This window comes from Charadrius vociferus, unplaced genomic scaffold, assembly GCF_000708025.1.
Source record: "Charadrius vociferus isolate BGI_N301 unplaced genomic scaffold, ASM70802v2 scaffold87, whole genome shotgun sequence".
Lineage (NCBI taxonomy): Eukaryota > Metazoa > Chordata > Aves > Charadriiformes > Charadriidae > Charadrius > Charadrius vociferus.
This window is the reverse complement of record NW_009649314.1, coordinates 664,134-685,248: the sequence shown is the minus strand read 5'-3', so window position 1 is coordinate 685,248 and position 21,115 is coordinate 664,134. Positions and strand designations below refer to the sequence as shown.

The following is a 21,115-nucleotide window of genomic DNA, read 5'->3' as shown; positions in this document are numbered from 1 at the left end:
AGCCTGTTGAGATGTCTCTGGAGAGCCTTCCTACCCTTAAGCATCCTGCTCAACTAACTTAATGACATCTGCAAACTTACTGAGAGTGCACTCGACCCCCTTGTCCAGGTCATTGATAAAGACATTAAAGAGAACCAGCCCCAGTACCGAGCCCTGGGGAACACCACCTGTGACTGACCGCTGACAGGATTTAACTCCATTCACCACCACTCTCTGGCATGGCCGTCCAGCCAGTTTTTTACCTAGTGAAGAGTATACCCACCCAAGCCATGAGCAGCCAGTTTCTCCAGGAGAATGCTGTGAGAAACAGTGTTGAAGGCTTTACTAAACTCCAGCCAAAGGGAAGCAATCCCCTGAGGGAGCTTTTGATAATGACTCTACTCACATAGCTATGGTAGGTGCCCCTAACTGAGTGGGTGAGATGAATCTAAAAATTGGATGCAGAGTTCTCCTGTGCAATTTACACACTGGTAATACCTCTCTGAAGAAACAGCTTCTGGTACTTACAGCCCCACTACAGCTTTCAACTTTTTTCTTTTCCCACACAGTATCTCTATGGTTCTAGAAGAAAGGAGTAACCTTTCAGCCTGTAGGACTTGATAAATTTTCCTCACTCATCTTTCTCTCTAATGAAAGGGCCATTAGAAGCCATCAAAACCATCTAGGAAGCTATTGACAGCATTTGTACAGTTTTCTGATTAGAAGCCTTCTCAAATACATCCTTTTCCTACTGTGTCAACCTCTTTCTCACTTTTCTTGATACCAGTCACCATTGCCCTCAAGAGATCAATCATCACCTCATGCATTTTTCAATCACCAAGAATACACTTTATGACGAAAATTCCATAACCACAGAGATCTTCTTTGATGTTGTCCCTTGAGGTAACTTCATCCAGAAGCAGTACAACATATAAGGATAATCTCTTAGTTTGCCTTAAAGAAGCGAGTGTGAAAATTGCTGTTTTCCATCTTTCAACTTTTAAAAGTGCCTGAATAATCTCTTAAGATTGCCTTTATCTTTCCAGAGTTGATCTTCTGCCTTGGATGCATTCCTGTAACCCCAGCCCCTGCGATCTGTACCAGAGAAAGAGGTGTAACACTGACCAGAAGTATTGAAATTTGCTCCTCTTTTGGCAAGGTTGTTGCTAATGGACAGCTTATGTATTTGAAAACTAATGCATACAGTAGTATAGAGAAAAGGAAAGTGAAAGAACATCTTGTAGAGTCTCAATAGGATGTAATTAAGTTGTTTGTTCTACAAAGAGCAAGGGCTTAATTATGTGGAACTTGAAACTGTCCCAGTCTGCTGCCTTGCACACCCTCAGTGTCCTGGCCAGGCTGAACGCTGGCAGCAGTGTAGGACCCCTGGTCAAAACCTGGGAGAAAAAGTCCATGCACAGGAAGCTTCTGAGCTGCAGAACTGCAGCTTCAGCCTGTGCTGCTGATGAGCAGTGCTTAACTCAGCACCTTCAGCCTCTCCTTTCTGGCTGTGCTGCAAACCCTCAGACCTGGCTGCACAAACCTAGCCTCCAAAATGTCGTATTGCTGATGAAGACAAGTGTGTGACCTACTTCTGGCTTTTATATAACAGTCATCCCTCTCCAGCAGGGCAACACTGATGCACTGACACGGCCCCTCTTGTCCCAGTCAGCTTGCACACAGGTCACCCTTGCTCTCCAGTGCCGAGTATTCAGGGCCTCCTGGCAGCTTAATTCTTCATTTTCTCCTGGATTGTGGCAGTGCTGTCTGTCCCTGTGAGTGGATTCTTGCTTTGTATGCAAAACCTGCCCAGAAAGATCGTAAATCCCAGGCACAGGGAACAGCATAAGACATATTTGCAAATGTCCTCCACAACCACAACCACTGTCTTGAAAATCAGGCCAGGAAAAAGAAATGTAGAAGATCCTTGTCACAACACATCCAAAGACTTCTGTGTAACATGCTCATTCTCCTTCCCAAAAAGCAACATATGACAGCTGCTGCTAGTGGGACTAAACCCGTCTTCCAGCTGCATGGCCAGTGGTTGTGGTTGAACTGCTGGATGTCCAGGTCTGGAGCCCATCACTTTGCTGTAGCATTTAGAAGTGCCTAGCATATGTGACTGAGGTGCCAGGAGAACAGGTGCTTCCCAGACTCTTTTTGCTTCTTACGCTCCTGGTATTTTTGTGTTAGTTTGTACTGTTACCAGCTCGCACAACTAGTACTCCATAAGGGCCCTATTAAACTGTCAGTGAGGTCATTAAGACACTTTTGCCTGAGTTTTCATGTGCAAGAGATTGGGTCTGGGACAACAGTTGTGCAGTCAGGAATTTCAGACATAACTGGGTTTTTTTGTGTGTCTCTATTTTTGCATGCCTGGTCTCAGACTCCAAGGAAAGTTCATATTCACAGGGGAGTACTTGAATTTATGTTTATGGACAAATTTCCCCTGCTGGTATCCAAGAAGTTGTTAATTCCAGCAATCATTTATGAGTTATAACAAAATCATGGTTACAAGAAATCTACTCTTGCCCACTAAGTGTAGACAGGCAGCTCCAGCACGCCTGCTTCCAAATCCATCTGAATTACATATTATACCATTTGCCAGGAATGTAATTGCTTTTCCCAAACCAAAAGTAATGTCCTTTTGTTGCTAAAGTTTAAGACATTAACAAAACAGAAATACAGATGGAAAATCCATGGTTAACACATCTCACCAGTCCCCTTGTCCAGGTGAAATCCATGCATGTTGTCTTCCATTTATGGCCCAGGTTAGACCAAAACACAGGATACTTTCTAGATTCTCCTTCACAGCCAAGTAAATATCATGCATTTTTCAGATACTAGTAGTTCGAGCTAATTAATACCTGGATGTGGGGGGAGCGTTTTAATTTAGCTGTTTCTGTGAGGTCATAACTAAAAAACAGTACAAGCCTTATGTAAGAGAAATAAATTAATATAATAGCCAAGGTGAGTCATTGTGCACATCATCACTGTTCTGCTTCCCTGTTGTTGAAATGTTCTTGGTTCCTCCTTAACTACTTTCAAGTCTCAGCCAACAACCAGAGCCTAAGGGCATGATTTCTGAAGGCAGCCTTCACATACAAGAAGGTATCTAGTTGGCACATCAAAGTGTGTAGGCACTTTTAAAATCAAAGTCAATTAACTCAGTAAAACTGAGTACATACAAGCAGTACTCACAAGTGTCCTGCCTAACCCTGGAGGCATCTGAAGTCCTTGGACCGAAGTTTCTTCTGGACAGGCTGTGTACACAACACAAGCTATTGAGAAAGACACTGGGAGATGTTGGGGCAACACCAGTTTTCCTGTCTCTGCGCTGCCTGGACTGCCTCCAGGTGAGCTCACCCACTTGTCAGTCCATGACTTCACCATGGTGCACCACTGCCCTTGTGCCAATGCTGAGCCGTTCAGTCCTTACATGACTTTTAAGCCCTTCTGAGACTCATGGCTTAATTTCTCACCTAGGTTGGTTTTAGGCCTTGCTTAGCAGTGCTCAGTGTGTACGTAGCATGGCACAAGGCATGCAGGAGGAGCAGAACATAGCAGAGAAGAGGTTTTCCAAGATCAGACATGAAAGCATCTCGACTGCCTGTCCCTGGTCTTGTCTGTTAGCACAGTGGGTCTGTGGGTACACTGGGAGATACACAGCTTCCTCTGGCCCTGATGGATGATGGGCAGATGTTAGTAGGTGTTTTGACCAGATGTCTGAGGGATCTGCCCTGGGCAAGAAGACTGGGAGCAAATCTCACCTTTGCCTAATGGGGTTTGAGGTGTGGTAACTGGAAGACTGTCCTCATCAGCCATTCCCATCCCCTCTTGCTGCCTTTGCCGATTCTGCTAGAGAAAGAGGAATAGTGAGGAGGAGTTTACTTCCTTGTACAATCACATCATCAGAGCAGTGTTGTGAGATACAACATCAAATCACTTCAAGAAGAGGGTGAACTTCAGCCAAGCTTTCTTACAGCCCCAAGGGATGTTTTAGTCACTGAGCTATTGCCCTGTGAGGGCAACCCAAACAACGTAGACAGAGGAAGCACATGCGCTTTTGTCTGTATCTTGTCACTCTTCTTCTAGAGAATTTGTCTCTGATAGTTACATGAATATCCTGGGTTTTTTTTCTTATCACTTTGGCTTGTTTGCTCTGGGGAGTGGTTCTTGTCAGTGGTTTCTTGCCCAGCATTGCAAGCATTGGACCACCAGCCCTGACTCCATTGCCATGGTCACAGCTCAGTGGGGGTAATCCCCTGACTCCCTGGGACCCCATGACCATATATCCATCACTTACCACCCTGCCCGCATCCCTAAACTAGACACCTGCCCTTCTCTCCAGTCACTCATGTCCTGCTGTACCAACGACTTGGCCCACCAAAACCTTCCCTCTTTTGTGTGGTTATATCAGATGCCTCGTCTCCAGCGGACTGAACCAGAACACCAGAATGCTGCTATACTCAAGCAAAATACTTTATTATTCAAAACCAACTTGATTAATAAATAATTGGAAAACAAAATAAATTAAAACTTTACATTAAGTTTTACATTTTTAAGGTTTTAAATTAGAATTATCAAAGGCCATCATTTCAGACTCAGATGCATAGTAACAGTGGAATGATATTATTTATAACCAAGGAATGTGGAAAAACATTTTTGGTACAAATACAGCCCTGCACCATCACTTAATATTTCTAGCAATTAAACCAACTGTTGCTCTTCATTATACGGATGAGTTTCTTGTTCTTGGTGTCAACCTCATATTGGTTTGATCCATGGAAAAAGTAGAAATGTCCTAGAATTGGAAGGACAAAATATTGGCAAATTAATATTTCCTTTCTCTATACATATTGATATACACTTGCTATTTTACTGTGTGATTAAAAAAAAATATTGGAACAAACATTTCATATATATATGTATTTGAAACATATACTTTTTTGGCTTTGGTTGGCCATCTTTTGTTTTGTTTTTAATTACATTTTAATTTATTTACCATTTTTCTGAAGGGCAGCATCAATTGTGTGGCCAATTCCTTGGAAGTCGGCTGCTATTTTTCTTGGATACCCCCTTTCCATTGACTGGGTATTTTCATTGAAACTAAATAAAGAAATTGCATGAAAACAAGAAACAAACATGTGATGTTCAACATTGAAACCAGGTGGAATTTTTACTAAATAGGCCTAATCTCAGCTGAAAATCCAGTAACTGTGAGCATCTGTGATCTCATAGAACTGCATAAATCCTGGCTCCATAAATATTCACATTTTTAGTGGCCTGTGCAAAGCTATTTTCTGAACATCAGACTAAGTAGTTCACTTCCATTCACTGAGGCTGATAATAAGGCTGGATGGGGCTTACACTGAGTAATAAACTCCAATAAATATTCAAACTGAATATTCTAATTTTACAACATCCAGTCTATGAAGTGACTCCATGAGTGGAATGGAAACTTCTGGCGTAGTAATACTCTTTCAAGATAATACTGCAGATTAATTATTAGGGTTAACATTACTGCTTAATTGAACTGTTTCTTAAAAAGTAAGTATTTTAATATCCTTTTATGGCTTTCTTGATAGATTTGTCATTTATAAATTTCAGAGACCACTTCTGCCCCTTGATAGCTACTGAATGAATACATTGACATGATGACAAAGTCTACTCACATTATCTTTTTATATCAATTTCATGTACTGCTGCTTCCTAATAGGTAAACAAAGCTCATTTGCTTATGTCTGTTAATCACAGACTGGTAGTAGTAAAAGGATGTTGTCTTTATCTCAGGTGTTACAGGCGTTGTTCTATGAGAAGACATGAGTAACTGCCTCTGAGTTTCAGCTTTATACTGGCTGAAAAGGCTGACAATAACAGGCCACAAACTTGCTGTACAAATTCTGATATAACTTGACATTTTAAAAGCTATTTTGGTTATCTACTGTGCAAACGAGGAATAAGCCTTACCTCCAGTACTTGTTGCCTACAAAGAAATAGGTTTTCTTGGTATTTTGATCATGAACAGCTGCATCAATTTTCCTGACACTTGTGGGGAAGCCCAAGTTCTGAATAGGCTTGGGGAAGTCCAGGTCTATACTGTAGCCACTGACAGCCCAGTACTGGTCATCTGCAGAAAAACCAGAAAAAGTTAGTAGGGGTTCCTGGGGAGGCTGAGCTCCTGTTCAACAAAGCCCCAGAGCTTTCTGTGTAGTAAATGCCATCAAACAGCACAGATGTCCAGCTAAGAACATGACCCTCTGGGCCACAAGTAAGTTTGAATATTTCAGAGCTTTGAAATATTTTCACCTTTTTATACTCGTTAGAGTATTGTATAGTCAGTAGTGAAAACACAATATATTTTCTAGGTGTGTTTGGCACCTTTAAAAATATATTTAAATAACTTCACGTAGGCAATCAGTTTTGTCTTAGCTATGATCTTCTCTGTCACTGAAAAAAGAAGAGTAATACCATATTGTGCAGGGTCGTTGTGAAGCAGCATTAGTTAATGACTGTAACAGCATTTTGAAAATGGATTTAAATATTAAGAATATATATTATTATTATTGCATTTCTTCCATTATTATTAATTAACATACAGAAGTATACACAAGCTAGCAGTACTGCTATAACTTTATTCATTCATAAAAAGTAGTAATGGAAATGTAAGACAAATACCTTTGAAAAATATCACTCGATCCTTCTTGTCAACTTCATAAGCAGCATCAAAGCCAGCTGCCAGTGACGGCCAGAATGAGGAGATGGTATCGTGCTCAATATCGGAGAAATATGGACTTTTGCGCCAGACGTAGCTGATAGAAATGAAAACAGCAGTGTTTCATTGTTGGTATTTCACTAGGAGATCAGTAGCACAGAAATGTTCTTTAAATCTTATTGCCTGGATGGCAGTCCTCCCTGTGAGGCAGAGATATCACCCCTTTTGGGATGTAGAACTTCTCTTTGCCTGCTCTTTCATAGGCATTTGCCCTTTACTGCTGGTTGCTCTGAGGTCACAGACTTGTTGAGGTTGGAAGGGACCTCTGGAGGTCATCTTATCCAACCTCCCAGATCAAGCAAGTGCACCTAGAGCTGGTGGCCCTGTAGACCTCCCCACTGACACCCTGATGGCTTGCCCAAGACAACACATGATGTCTGTGGTACTGCTGATAACTGAAGCTTTATCTTCACCATGTCCCATGCAGGTAGCCACAGCTGTGTTCTTAATTTCAATTTGGTTACAAATGTTCATTAAACTTCTTGAGAAACATTTTAAACCCCAATTTAAGGAGGAACTGCTCCTTCCTCCCCTTCCCCGAAAATTATTAAGTTTTTTACCTACGATTCTTCATCATATGTTTTAGGAGAATCAGACCCACTTCATCAAAGGAAGCTTGTTCGATCAAAACACAGTTACCAACCCAAAAACCAGGTGAAATCCTGGGCCAGACATGCTGTTGTCCCTCTCCAGGGTGGATGTGCCCACCCAACAACCTGCTACAGTGCCCAGTGTCAGATCATGTCCAAAAAGTGGACATCTGTAGGAGTAGGTGCTTCCTACAGACAGTACTGGCCAGTAGCCCAGTGCAAACTCCTAGGTCAGAGGGCCACACAAAAAGTCACCACTGAAATTTTTCACAGCTCCCTGAACCACACATGGGATGATGTGATGAGGACGGTGCTGCATGCGAAGCAACTGCAGGCTGAGGAGTGACACAGGGATTATTCAGCCTTTCACAATTTTAACAGACATGGGTGATGATGGGTGATGGCTTAAAACATTTTACTCACCTGTCAGTAAACCACATTACTCACCAGCACTGCTGGGCTAGTAAAATTTTGCAAAGTTGCCTTAATACTTTCAGAAAGAAATATCTTCCTTTCGCGGAATCACAGAATGGTCAGGGTTGGAAGGGACCTCTGGAGATCATCTAGTCCAACCAAGGGAAGCTGGAGAGGGACTTTTAACAGGGCATGTAGTGACAGGACGAGGGGTAATGGCTTCACACTGGAAGATGGGAGATTTAGAATAGATATTAGGCAGCAATTTTTCACTCTGAGGGTGGTGAGGCACTAGAGCAGGTTGCCCAGAGAAGCTCTGGATGCCCCATCCCTGGAGGTGTTCAAGGCCAGGCTGGACGGGGCTTTGAGCAACCTGGTCTAGTGGGAGGTGTCCCTGTCCATGGCAGGGGGGTCAGAACTTGGTGATCTTCAAGGTCCCTTCCAACTAACCATTCTATGATTCTATAAATACATTAAACTGAACTTTATGCTTTGCCTTTGCGAGTCTCACAAAAAGATGTCCCTGGAAATGAGAGCACTTACCTGCCTTTGAAGAACAGTATTTCCCCACGGAGAGTAGTGATAGCATCAAAAGACAAATTAGGGTCACAGTCCTCTGGTCTTGTGGGAGTTTTGGAGGGTGTCATTTCTGTTGGTTCTTCCCGAGGTGACATGTCAGTTGGTGCTTCTGCAGGTGTCATTTCAGTTGGTTCTTGTGGGGGAAAAGCTTCTGTTGGAAGTGCAGGAGATTCCCTGGGGGATCCTTTGGGAAACAGATAAGTGTGGAATTGGAAGGTGAATTAGAGTGTTTCATGTTGCAGAGCTTCAGGATGTACCATATGAAGCCAAATGCATAGGTTTCTTAAGGTTAAAACTCAACTAGTAAATTAATGCCAATGAAAGTTCCTGGGCAATTTAACTTGGCTATCTGAGCTGCTGACTGTTAAAACTATCTCTGGCATTGTTTTGCCTTGACAAGCTGTTGGTCTCTCAAACAGTATGTGCTCAGGAGTTAATGTGGGGTAAACATAATTTCCGAAGGGCAATTGCACATGTGACCACCCTTTGGTGGAAGGTAAGAGAGTTTAATGCTACACACGTGGCCCGTTCCTCTGGTATCATTGGAGAAAGTCTCTTGGACCCTTTGACCTACTGGCATGGATACAGCCCACAGATTCTATTTTGCAGATGTAGACTCCTAGCCACGAAGAATCCAAGAGATTTGCCCAAAAATAATATCAGGAAATTAAACCTCAGTATCCTTCTTGAGATAGGAAATTAAACCTCAGTATCCTTCTTGAGATAGAAAGTTTGGTACATTTTAGCTGTTGGGTAAAATTCATTATAAATGCTTATCCATTGTCCACGAAAAAATGATGCTTCTTGCTTACCATAGAGGGCCTGAATGCCATTGATATCATCCTGATGAAGCCTGTAGTCCCTGGTATCCCTGGCCATATATATAGGATACATCAAAGCACCGAAGACGTTGGAATGACCAAGACCTAGTGAGTGGCCCAACTCATGAGCAGCAACAAGAAATAAGTTGTATCCTAAAAAAGTTCAGCACAAAGAACAAACTCTACATAAATTTTCTTGCATGACAGTGGGATAGAGGTGCCATCCTCTTATGCATGACACATTGTTTGTGGTCTTAATAAAACAGCAAAATCTCACTATGTCCCAACTAAGAGGTTGTCTACATCCTGGAATGAGTTTCTAATTATAAACATTTATTTCTCACAGGGAAACGAATCTGGGTACAGTTTTTGCTCATATTGCAGAAATTTTCCTGCCAACAAAGAATCAAAGTTTCCTTAGTGTTAATAATGTCTGAAAACTGGGTCAGAACATTTTAGCCACCTGGTCAGATTTTGGGAATTATAAATGACATGGAATTCACCTCGTAGCTACTTCACAAAGACCAGTACCATCATCCCTGGACATTGCTGGAAACCAGAACAGTTATATTTAATTATATTTACCAACCAGCTCAAGATATTTTTTTTCCTTTGCGGAAGTTAAAGATTTGCATCCCTTTAAATCAGAAAAAAAAAAAAAAAAAAAGCTAGAGCTTAATATTACAACTTTTAAGATCATTAGCTGAGGATGAAAATTCCTTGCCTTACACCATGTCATGATTACCCAATATTGCTGTTTCACGCTAATATCATTTCCTTCACTGGAGCTGCAATTGCAGTCTGTGCCTCAACTTCAGGGGACTGCCATGACTGCAGCCCAGGTCAAAATCATTTTACTAAATTACACTGACATTTTAGATCTCAGTAAGTACTGGAACTACTGCCATGGGATCTGCGACTTTACAGTGTCTTCAAGACAACACTGTCTAACAAAAACCAGGCAATGCAATATTTAAGATTGCCTACCATTATAGGTAGTAAATTTGGTCCAGTTTTCATCTTCGTCAAAGTGGGCATCTCCTCCTATCCCACTGCTAGGGGGGTAGGCATGCGCCAGAGTTCCTCCTGGACCATCAAAGGAATAGAAGTCACCATGAACTAAAAAAAAAAAAAAAAAAAAAGGAAAAAAAGTGATGCTTTTCATCATCTCTGTAAGAATAAATGACAAATACTTATCATTCCTAGGCATGGGATTCCCCTTACATCCGGCTGCAAAGGAGATCATGATATCTGCTTGACCACTGTAGAGCCTGGTGAATCTCAAAGGGGTGACACTGCTCCAGAGCCGGAAGGCTTTTGCAATTGCTTCCTCTACATCAGCTTGTAGCATGTCTGGAGTGTAGTTCAAAATCCTGTGAAATAAGGAGAAAGGAATTAAAAGCAACGAGATCACATGTGGCTGGGGCACATAATGTCAAGGTAAAATATTTTAATCTGTGATTATTATTATTTATTTGTCTCAAGTTGTCTATTTTCAAATTATTTGTTTACATAACAGAGGAAGTTTTCATAGTTGTCTTTCAGAAATCCTAACCTATATACTCTCAGTTGTATCCCTTCTATCCACTGAGTATATTATTTAGTAGGCTGTTAACTAATGTAAACTCTGATTTTAGTATTTTCATCGCTGCTTGGAAGCCTAAAGCAAAGGATATGAATAGTGCCCACATTTGTGGGGGGCTTTTATATGGAGAAATACAGGAATAAATAGTAAAGAGCCTGTTGGCATTACTTCTGCCTGGCATTCACAAAGCTTCCCAGTGGTGTATGGAGAAACATGCTTTAACATAGATTACCGATATGTCACATCTTCTTTCTTCCACCTAGGGCTCTGTGGGAAGGTGCTGTAGGAACGGACATCTGGTATTCCACATCTAGGCTGCTTCATCATGTCCAACGTCTTGTGATTCAGCTCCCCAGTCACCTCTAGCCCAAAGAATGACTGCATGTCTCGGATTTTGTCAGCCATGTGATCGAGGTCCTTTGATTTAAAGAGAGAATTTTTCTCTTCTTTAAAATCATAAAATTTTTCCAGGTATTTCTGATGGGGAAGAGAAAGCAACAGTTTAGAACATAAACATTTCTTTTCAAATGCAGAGAGTTCGTAATAAAACATTCTACATCACTAATACATCACTACGCTCATTTTGTCAATAAGTTATTTCTTAAGTTCTGTTTGTAGTTCTTACCTTAGCAAATTGCATATCTTCTTTTTTCTTTTCTGGAAACACTGGGAAAGCACAAGAACATGCAATATACAGTAACCCAAAGAAAGGAAGGATCTTTGTCTTCATCTTTGCCTCCCTGTCCTATTAGCCCTTGCTAGAAGACCTCTCAGTCTCTTCTTCTTCTGTCCAAGGCTCACCAGTGTTTCTCTATTTATACCATTTGTGTGCTTGCTAAAGTCAATAACTGCATGACTCAGTTTATAACATCCTCTGATTTCCCACAGAAGCACAGAAAACAAATTTGGTTTTAGAAGCAAGCTAACACATGACAGTTTACCTTGCCCGAAAACCCCTGATTTCGCAATCATACTATTGGACAGTATTTTTTTTTCTTCATTCCTAAACTGGACCAGTATTTTAAACTTGCAAGTATCTAAATCTATAATTGGTCACCTGGACAAAAATCAGCTAATTTTTCAGAGGTGCTAAATGGATCTGGCTCTTTGTAAGGGACAATAATTGGTTATTCCTTGTAGCACATGTTAAGAGACCTCCAGAGACTGCCCCTCAGTTTTCTTTTGAGGCACCCATCCAGGACCCCAGCATGTCAGGGATGAACCCTTCCTTTAGCTTGTCTTGTCCCTGACAATTTTAGTGACATAGCTGATTACACAAATGACTTATTTATTTCTTCTCTTGAACCTGATATCCCTGCAATATCCCACCTGTGCTGCTACCTGGCCTATGTAATCACAGATTTATGGAAGCATCCCTTGTTCTCCCATACTTGCCCCAAGCAACACCCACACCACAATGTAAAGGTCTCAGTAGAGCACCCCAGATCTTGGTCTGCACAGCCAATCAGCCAAGAGCATTTTCACAAGTAAAGAAGAAATGGCAGAAATTGTCCTAGAGAACTACAGGCACCTTGAGGACGCAGGGGTCTTCAGAAGAACTTTTTAATACATGTCTCCAAAGTCAGACAGAAGATGATGAGGATTTGAGCTGTAGATTCCAAGTTCCCCAATTTGCCAGAAGTCCTACTTTTGGTTCCTGTGTCCTTTTCTGAACGTGGTGCATTGCCCTTCATGCAAAGGTTACAGAACCACGGCCACTCAGTTCCCTCTTTCATGCCTGTCATTTCTGAGACATCCATCTTTTGAAGCAGAATTCTCCTGTGTTGACTTAGTGCCCAAACACAAGTTCAAAAGGAGAAACACGAGCTAAAAATAATCTACTTCTTTTTGAACATGAGAAAAAGAAGGAAAAGAAACCACTTTTCCAGTGAGAGCAAACATATTGGAAGCTTCAAAAAAAACAACCCCAGCACCGCAGCGGCTGAGCTCTGCAGTCTGCGAGGTGGCCTGGGGAAAAGGCATGGCCTCCTTCCAAAGGAAACTGGAGTTGACCTGGCTGGCTGGAGTAAGGTCAGGCTGCATGAATGACCCAGGTCAGAGCCCAGGTCCCTGAACCGTGGAGTTAAGTGGCATAGGTGTTTATGTCTAAGGTCACAGTAAGATGAGGGTGGCTTTGCCACTATCTCGCTGCTGCCGTAACGGGGTGCTCCTGCTCCCCCCACCCTGGCCAGCATGCCTGCTGTTTCCCTGTGCCCATCTGATATCAAGTGTGCCCTCAGTGAACTGATTCAGAAGGCTGAAGCTACAAGACAGCAGCCCAGAAAAATAACCCCAACCCCACCAAGGGTAGTTTTCTGCTCAGCTTAGCAGCTGCACTGGCTCCCTGAGGGTGAGACGGGCACCTGAGCCAGCGTGAAGGAGGGGTGGGATATTGAAGATGGGAACGGGGATGCAGGGAGGCAGCCAGGCATGAGGCTGGGATGCAGCAAGATAAAATACCTCTGCTGGTTGTGGAATTGCACGCCAAACTGCGTTCGTAGAGTACGGTGTCTGCATTTCCACAAAGAAATTCACACGCAAAACAGGGCCATTTCAAACACTGTGTTTGTGTCTCTGCACCTAGCAGCAGCAGTCAGCATATGGCACTTATCCTCTCTGCTTTCAGCTTTAGCTGTTTTGTAAACACCCCTCTCGCTGTGTCCGGGGGATCTGGGGCGAAGCAGTCAGAGCGGCGAGACGCAGCACAACCACTTGGCAAACATTTTAGCGAGCCCTTCCTAACGTTTAGCAAGCTATTATTTCTCACTGACTTTTGCATGGCTGCGGACAGGCATGTCACAGCTCCTTCGTAGCTGTTGGCTTCTCCTCCCAGCATCTGTTGCCTGCGTGCTCGAGCTGACGTTTATGGAGTGGCTGCTGAGTGCTGGGGGGAGAGCTGGATGTTGCCTTGTGAATGCGCTTGGCAGCACAAGTGGGGAAAATTCGCAGCTGAGGCAGCCTGCACGGCTCCGAGGTGTGCGAGCAAGTGTGCGTCTTCCTTGCATGCGTATCCAAGAGAGGACTTGCCTTCTTGGGCTGACCCCAAAGACATCAGCAGCTTTTAGGGTTCAAACTAATATGGGTGCTCAGTCCTGGGTTTAGGCATTACAGGATGCAAACAGGAACTGTGTTGTGTCTTTAATCAGAAGTTTAAAGTGCTTGAAAATTATTCAGGGGACACGGTGAAGATTTATAAGCAAAGACACAGCTCTGATTTAATGGGGTGAGCTGAACTGAAGAGATGTCATCGCATGGCACTTTTGCCTTACCTGTAGGTCTACTGGTTCATGAGTTCTGCTTCAGGAGTGCCCAGAAACATGTAATTCTTGACAAGGCTGAGCAGATTGGGTGCCTGTTTCATGCCTTTACCCCATCGGTAACCCAAATGAGACGCCGATCTTCCCATCTGCCCTGGGAGGCTGCTCCCCTCTGTGCCCTGAAGTCGCTGTTGCCCTCCAGCTGGGTTGGAGACTGCACAGACCCACAGCGGTGACTCTTGCCAGCTTATACAGCAGCAAAGCAGCAGCAAAGCAGCCAGGACGGATTCAGGAATACTGCTCATTTCTTCCCTCAGCTCATCATCATTCATTCTCATACGTCCCATATCACTGGCAAGTGCCTTAATCACCGCACTCAGGGACAAGAGTGGGTGCTTTCCCAGGAAGACCCCTGCAGGAGAACAGAGCATTTCACTGAAAGCCTGCCAACATCCAGGCTAATACTCTTCCTCCACAGAACTGTTTGTCCTCTGACAGTGTAATTCGTATTATCCTGTGGAGTCTAGCCCAAGTGCCAGGTTTTTTAGCAGATTTGTCAAAATTCTATCTGGGAATTTTGCCTTTTCTTATTTTTATATGGTTGAAATTCCATCCAGAAATGTCATGCCTGTTCTCTTCGGCAGTTTTGACTTATGGAAAGAAGAAGTGGAAGGATACTTAATGTAGTCATGTAAACAATCGTCATTAACTGTATAAACAACTACAAATTAGGTCAAAGGAAACTTGAACTAACTAACTATACACACACTATGATTTCATCTTCTAAATTTATACAAGGATCTGTAGATGTCTTCTCTCCCACCTCGTCTTCGCTCAAACATAAAGAAACAGGATGAGGTATGAAAGTCTTGGATGTACCCAAACACGTCCAAGCATGTCCAGAAGAAACTGCTGGGTTTTTTTTCCACTTGAATGGGAGTGGGAGATAAATTCATATAAGCAGGTTCTGGGACTTGAGGAATAATAGCTGAACAGAAAAAGACACAAGCCCTTTACATCATTATGCGGGTTAGTCTTTGCTAGATAACAGCTAGATAATAGCAAAGAAGTGGTTGGGGAAGGTAGGCAAGACAAAATTTGCCACATGGAAAAAAAAGTAGATCTGTTATTAAAAGACTCAGGAAACCAGAGAATATTTGCTGAAAATTAAACACTTTCAATCTGTCTCTGCAAGACAGTATTTTGAGAGTATTGAAACTGAGCCTGAAACAGGTATTGACTTGAATTCCACAATTTCGCCTGTATATCCATATACCTTCATTTGTCAGTAGGATCTCTTCATCCTAGTCATACAATATAGAGCTGCTGCTAATAATTATGTTGCACATTTTTCTACTTCATCTGAGCAATTTGTCCAGGTCCCATTGCAAACCAAGAGATGGCATGTAGAGATATCCTCAATGGCTGATTTTAATTAAAGAAGAACTCAGATATTTTTTGATGTCTGTATCTTCTCCTTGAGTATTATCAACAATAACAAAGCTGAAATCACTTCCACACTTGTATGTAGTATATAAACAAGTTTCACAACTCACATGTCATTTCCTCTCAGCAATGTCTGTCTTAGTAACTCCTTACAAAGGCATGGTCACAAAGTGATTGCAGTCCATTGCCGTTATATCATCGGCCAGTGAACAAGGGGTAGGCCAGAATCCAAATTCCATGAATTTTGAGGTTTGCAGGAATTAAACTAGAATAAAAAATTTTGAAATTTTGGCACCTTACAAATGATCCTTATTTCATAAGTGGCAATATATTGGGCCCATACTCTGAATTTAGACACGGGTCTGAGCAGTGGGTGAGGCAGGAAGCACTGTGGTTGTGAGACACAATTAATTCACTGTTTCCTCTTTGCCATCCTGGCCTCTACTAGATTCAGACTACGTCACTGTCCCAACACACCAAACCATCAAAGAAACTAAAATGTGGTCATGATCCCATCTTTCCTTTTGAAAGGGAATGGCCAGTAAAATGTTCCCTCCCTCTCTCCTCCCATGCACAGACTTTAATGGTCAAGGACCTAAACCTGTGTGATTCTTATTCTGTTATAAAGGGTGTCAACAAGCTTCCAGATCTCTGGGTTGCTAGTTAAGGTGATGGTCCTTTAGCCTCATGAAGATTTACTGTAGTTTCTTGGGTTTGTAGAACAGAAAACAAGTCCACTGAAAATGCTTTCCCACGTGCATCTCTTAACTGCTTAAGCATTTGACTTAGATATTTCCATAAGCCATATTGTTAATATGTTATATGTTAATGTTACATGAACTTGATTGCAATGCTTTGGACTGAGTATCAGGAAGAGATAGGGAGCTTTGCCATTTAAAGAGCCTCCAGGCTTTTCTGGAAGTCCTTTTGGTGTATACTGGAAAAAGCTTACAGCTTTGATAATTTGGCATGGAAGCCCCGAGTAAGATATTCAGTCAAGGTGCTATAACTACATGAAACTCAAGATGGCCTCCTTGAGAAGCCTGACATCTCTGATTCTTTTGGACATGAGCAGGGAGAGCAGAAAAGCACTCCAGGAAACTGTCTGTCATCCTGCTGTTATATGAAATGGTTATAATTTGAAAACTTAGGCAATTAGCTACTGGCAATCTTGGTCTTCAGTTCACGTTGTATATTTTAATATTGGAATCTCATACAATATTTGATATCTTTCTTTTGTGCTTCTTAAGCAGAAAGTCTTCTGGATACAGTTGACGTGATAGATGCAACATATTTATTTATTTGTGTGCAGAGACTAGAACAATCATTTTAAATATTGATTAATGAGCTTGACCAGTGAATGGTGCAGTCTTGAGGTCTATGTGGCAGGGGTCCATTTTTTGAAGACTTGTATATTAATAAACTTGGAATTCTTTTACATCTTCATATTTCCTTGACGCTTTGTTGATCTGGATGCGATCATCACTTTGTATAGTGTTCTACAGTGACCCTTAAACAGCTGCCCGTAGACCGCGAGTACCAAACATGAATTTTACCTTCATTACTTATCATCTTTAGCTGGAGATCAGCATCTTTTGTGCAGTCAATCGTTTCTTTACGTTGGAGAATTTCTGTTAGAGAGTGTATAGCATTCTAACTCTCCCCCTGTGAAAACATATGTGTGTGGCTGCCAGATGCATTGAAGACATTTGGAAGTTATTGGTATGCATGTAACAGCCACTCAGTTCTTCATCTTATCCTCCCTGTACACGCCTCATGCATTGGCCCTGCCTTCTGAGACAACCCTTTGCCAAAGAGAGCTGGAGGCAGTAGGGAAACACACAAGACAGTGCAAAACACCATGATTTGGTTCAAAATTTCTGGTGCTTCCACCACTGACAAAAATACATACTTTTCAAAGGCCCATACTTCTGCATCAAATGATTTCTTTCCTTTCAGATGGTACAAAAATCACAAGAAGGTAGTGTGTCCTGTGGAGCTGCTCACCTGCTCAGAAGTGTCGATCTTAGAGCCCTCTCTGCTCCAAGCAGCCCTGCATCCACAAAGGTTTCACTTAGCAGAAGGATGTTTTTGAGCAAAGTGATGAAAAGGGAAATCTTTAGATGTTACCACAGGCAGCCAAGGGTATAACTTATTAGCTTTGCAATAATATTGGCAATTAAATGGTTTTAGACATGTACATATTTGACACGAAGCCACAGACCATAGGACAATTACCAGACATAAGCAGGATAGCAAAAAGAATTGAATATTTGTTGTACGTCTAAAAGAAGGAAAATATTGACTTAGTTCAAACTCCTGTAAAAAAAAACAAAACAACTGGTTAATTTTTCATAGAATCATAGAATGGTTTAGGTTGGAAAGGACCTTGAAGATCATTGAGTTCCAACCCCCCTGCCATAGACAGGGACACCTCCCACTAGACCAGGTTGCCCAAGGCCACATCCAGCCTGGCCTTGAACACCTCCAGGGATGAGGCCTCAACAACCTCTCTGGGCAACCTGTGCCAGTGCCTTACAACCCTCAAAGTGAAAAACTTCTTCCTAATGTTTAATCTAAACCTGCCCTCTTCCAGTTTATATCCATTCCCCCTCATCCTATCACTACATGCCCTAGTAAAAAGTCCTTCCCCAGCTCTCCTGTAGGCCCCCTTTAGGTACTGGAAGGCCTAAATCACATCTTTAAAGATGCTCACTACATGAAGGTGCTGTCATTGTGCATTTGTGGCAATGCTAAGCTAAAAGGAAATGATCAGCTTTTCACATCTCTTTTAAACCTGGATACCACAGAAAATGCTTACTTTGAATACCAGTTTGAATAATCAAACACCACAGTTAACACATTAAACTGCCTTTGAACACAATTCCAAGAATGTTTCTTGACTAAACAAAAGGAAGAATTTTACTAAATACTGCAAATATTAAATTCACGATCTATTTAATTTATATAAAAATTGCTTTGAGCATATGATTCTTGTCGTTAATGGAGAACCACCTGTGATCTCAGGAATACAAACTCAGGCCACAGCAAAGAGACAAAAAGGCCTTATCAATATGTCACCTGCTGGCAGTGTCTTCCTCCAGCTCACCATTAGCTGCCCACACAGAGGTCACTGTCCTCTCAGAACATCTAGCTGAAATATTCCAATGATTTCACCTTACCTCACGCAAAAAAAAAGTCGGACTATTAAACCTTTGTGACATTAACTGTTTAATCAAATTCAAGTGATTTGAGTGAAGCATGTCAGGGAGGCAGCAGCTCTGCTGTAGAGCAGAAGGAGGGACTGGTGAGCAGCAGTTTCTCCAGCTGGCAGTGCTGAGGATGGCGCAAGAGTGAAGCTTGTGCAGTCATGAGCAAGGACAGGGATTAGGTTTCAGATGTTAAATTAAATTATTTTTTCATGCTCACAATGTTCTCAAGGAATTGGACTCACATGACTTGGTTGGAAATGATTACCCAGTGGCCTCCAGCTAGTTAAAAAAGCACAAGGCAGGCTCACCAGGATGTTGCTTCACTGTAGTTTTGTAAGACTTGATCACAGTCTTTTCTTTCCAAAATCCTCTACGATAATGCTTCACATGTTGAAGACCCAGTAAACTGTTCCCAGAGCTATGAGAAGTGGTCCAGGTGAATGGGAACGGAAGGAAGTGCTGTGGGTTGTCATGGAGGTTGAGGAATGAAGTAATAGGCAGCTGTGTCATTCATAATGACTGATTTTTCACTAGAACATGCATTTACAAGACATATAAAGCTTGTCAATGCATCTGCTCTGTTGTTACTGTAAATGCCTCATCATAAAATCATGATCATCTCCAGATCGTACATGAACTTCTTGCAGTGGAAGACACTTCATCCAGTGCACCATGTACCCTCTCGGTAGCTGTGCAGGACAAACTAAGGGAGACTTACACAATGCCTTTCAAAGGTGAGCTGGAAACTAAATCACATGGCTCTGCTGGATACCAAAAACGACGGCATCAACACACACACAATTATGGCACATCATGATCTCCCTTCCAGTCACTAATCTATCTACTGTCCACAGGTCAAAATTTGTCTTTCTCTTTCTTCTGGAGATAACTAGGGAATGTTTTATTTCCCCAGGGAAATTTTGGTTAGCCTTACCTGTTTCTTAGTAGTAGCTTCTCAGCCGCATATATGCCAAATCTCTTTTCCTATGGAGATGATTACTTGATACACCTGTAATTAAGCTCTAAATAAATAATCTCATATTGTATTTGATTCTGAAACCATCTGCTTCTCTTTCACACCCAAAGAAAAGTTTATTGTGGAAATGTATCTACCTAATAATAGAGCTTCTTTTATCTATGCTATTTAGCAAATGGATACCTACAACATAAAAAAACAGTAATCAGATTCAGTTTAATTAGTATTAAAAATATCAAAAGGCCACACAGAATAGTCTGTGATCTTTTAACACATTTTGCACAATTTTTTTTATATTTTAGTGTTTCTTGAAGTTGTCATTGATCTTTGGACTTGCACTGCAAAGTAGAGGGTTAGAATTGCCTCAGGTGACACAGGAATATCCTTTCAGACACTGGTATTCTCAGAGGAGCTACACTGTGGGGAATTTGCCTTTGCAGCATCCAAATTTTGTTCTGTTAGAGCTGGAATGCTGCGTAAAATGGATCATTAGTTTATTCTTCTAACATCTATGCTATATCTTCTCATTCTACCTGAGAACACAAACAATACTTGTGAAACAATTAAAAATGCAACAAAATAGAGAGAGATATCATCATTCTATTCACATTATACAGAAGAAGAATGAAGTGAATAATTTTTTATTGTCCAGGTATTATTATTAGTTGAAGACACAAGTGGCAGGAGAGCAGGATCATTTAAAAGCTTGATTTCTTCCTATTTTTCATCTGAAAAACCTAATTCTTTTGATATGCCAAAATTCTTCAAGAAATAGGTGTGTCCCTATACATTCTGGAAAAATGTAAAGATGAGGAAAAAAATGATTTGTTCAAAGAACAGTTCATCCCAATGCACCTGAAACTAACTTCTAATAAAACATCTAGCAATTATTTTCATGGTTTATTTCTTATGAAAACAGGTATTGTGTATTGTTTGTTCCTGAGTCCTGCAAAGAAAGGACTTCTTTTCTCCTTTGAGGAATATTTGAGAATACATTCACATGTTACTGTGGGGTAAAACTAAGAAAAGTTTAATTGACATGAAAGATTGATCATTTTTTGTAAAGTGAGTGAGAATCTGGTCTGAATTCCCTTTGGTGTTAATAAGAATTTCACAGGTGGAAGAGTGAAAAAATCCCCCTAAATTTTATTGATGCAATAATGGCTCAAATGTGATTCAATTTTAATAAAGGTCATAGTTGGGCAGATAATGAAATAAATTGCTACCCACTTCAGAAATTCTGTGTAATTTGAATTAGACACTGAATATGTGTTAAAAGTAATTATACGAGACTGTTAAATTGTTAACAGAGAATTTTTCATTATTTCTCAAACAATATGTTTGGCAACTCCTTGGTTTTTTTCCCTTTACCAAGAAAGTTTCTCTTTCCTTTAGAAAATATATTAGTCAAATACTCTCAAAATTTCCCAGATTATATTTTAGCTCTTCCAAACTGCTACACCACATATTACTTCATATAT

At 41.4% G+C, this 21,115-nt stretch overlaps 1 protein-coding gene across 1 annotated transcript; it reads right to left on the bottom strand.

The window, feature by feature from the left end:
- Positions 1-4,441: 4,441 nt before the first annotated feature.
- Positions 4,442-11,473, bottom strand: LOC104290311 (stromelysin-1-like). The gene is made up of 10 exons (XM_009889400.1): positions 11,369-11,473; positions 10,976-11,220; positions 10,383-10,531; positions 10,146-10,277; positions 9,150-9,311; positions 8,302-8,521; positions 6,658-6,791; positions 5,950-6,109; positions 4,985-5,088; positions 4,442-4,783 (listed from the first exon to the last, which is right to left on the bottom strand). The coding sequence occupies exons 1-10, from the start codon at positions 11,471-11,473 to the stop codon at positions 4,683-4,685; spliced, it is 1,512 nt and encodes a 503-aa protein (XP_009887702.1). The 3' UTR covers positions 4,442-4,682.
- Positions 11,474-21,115: the final 9,642 nt, after the last annotated feature.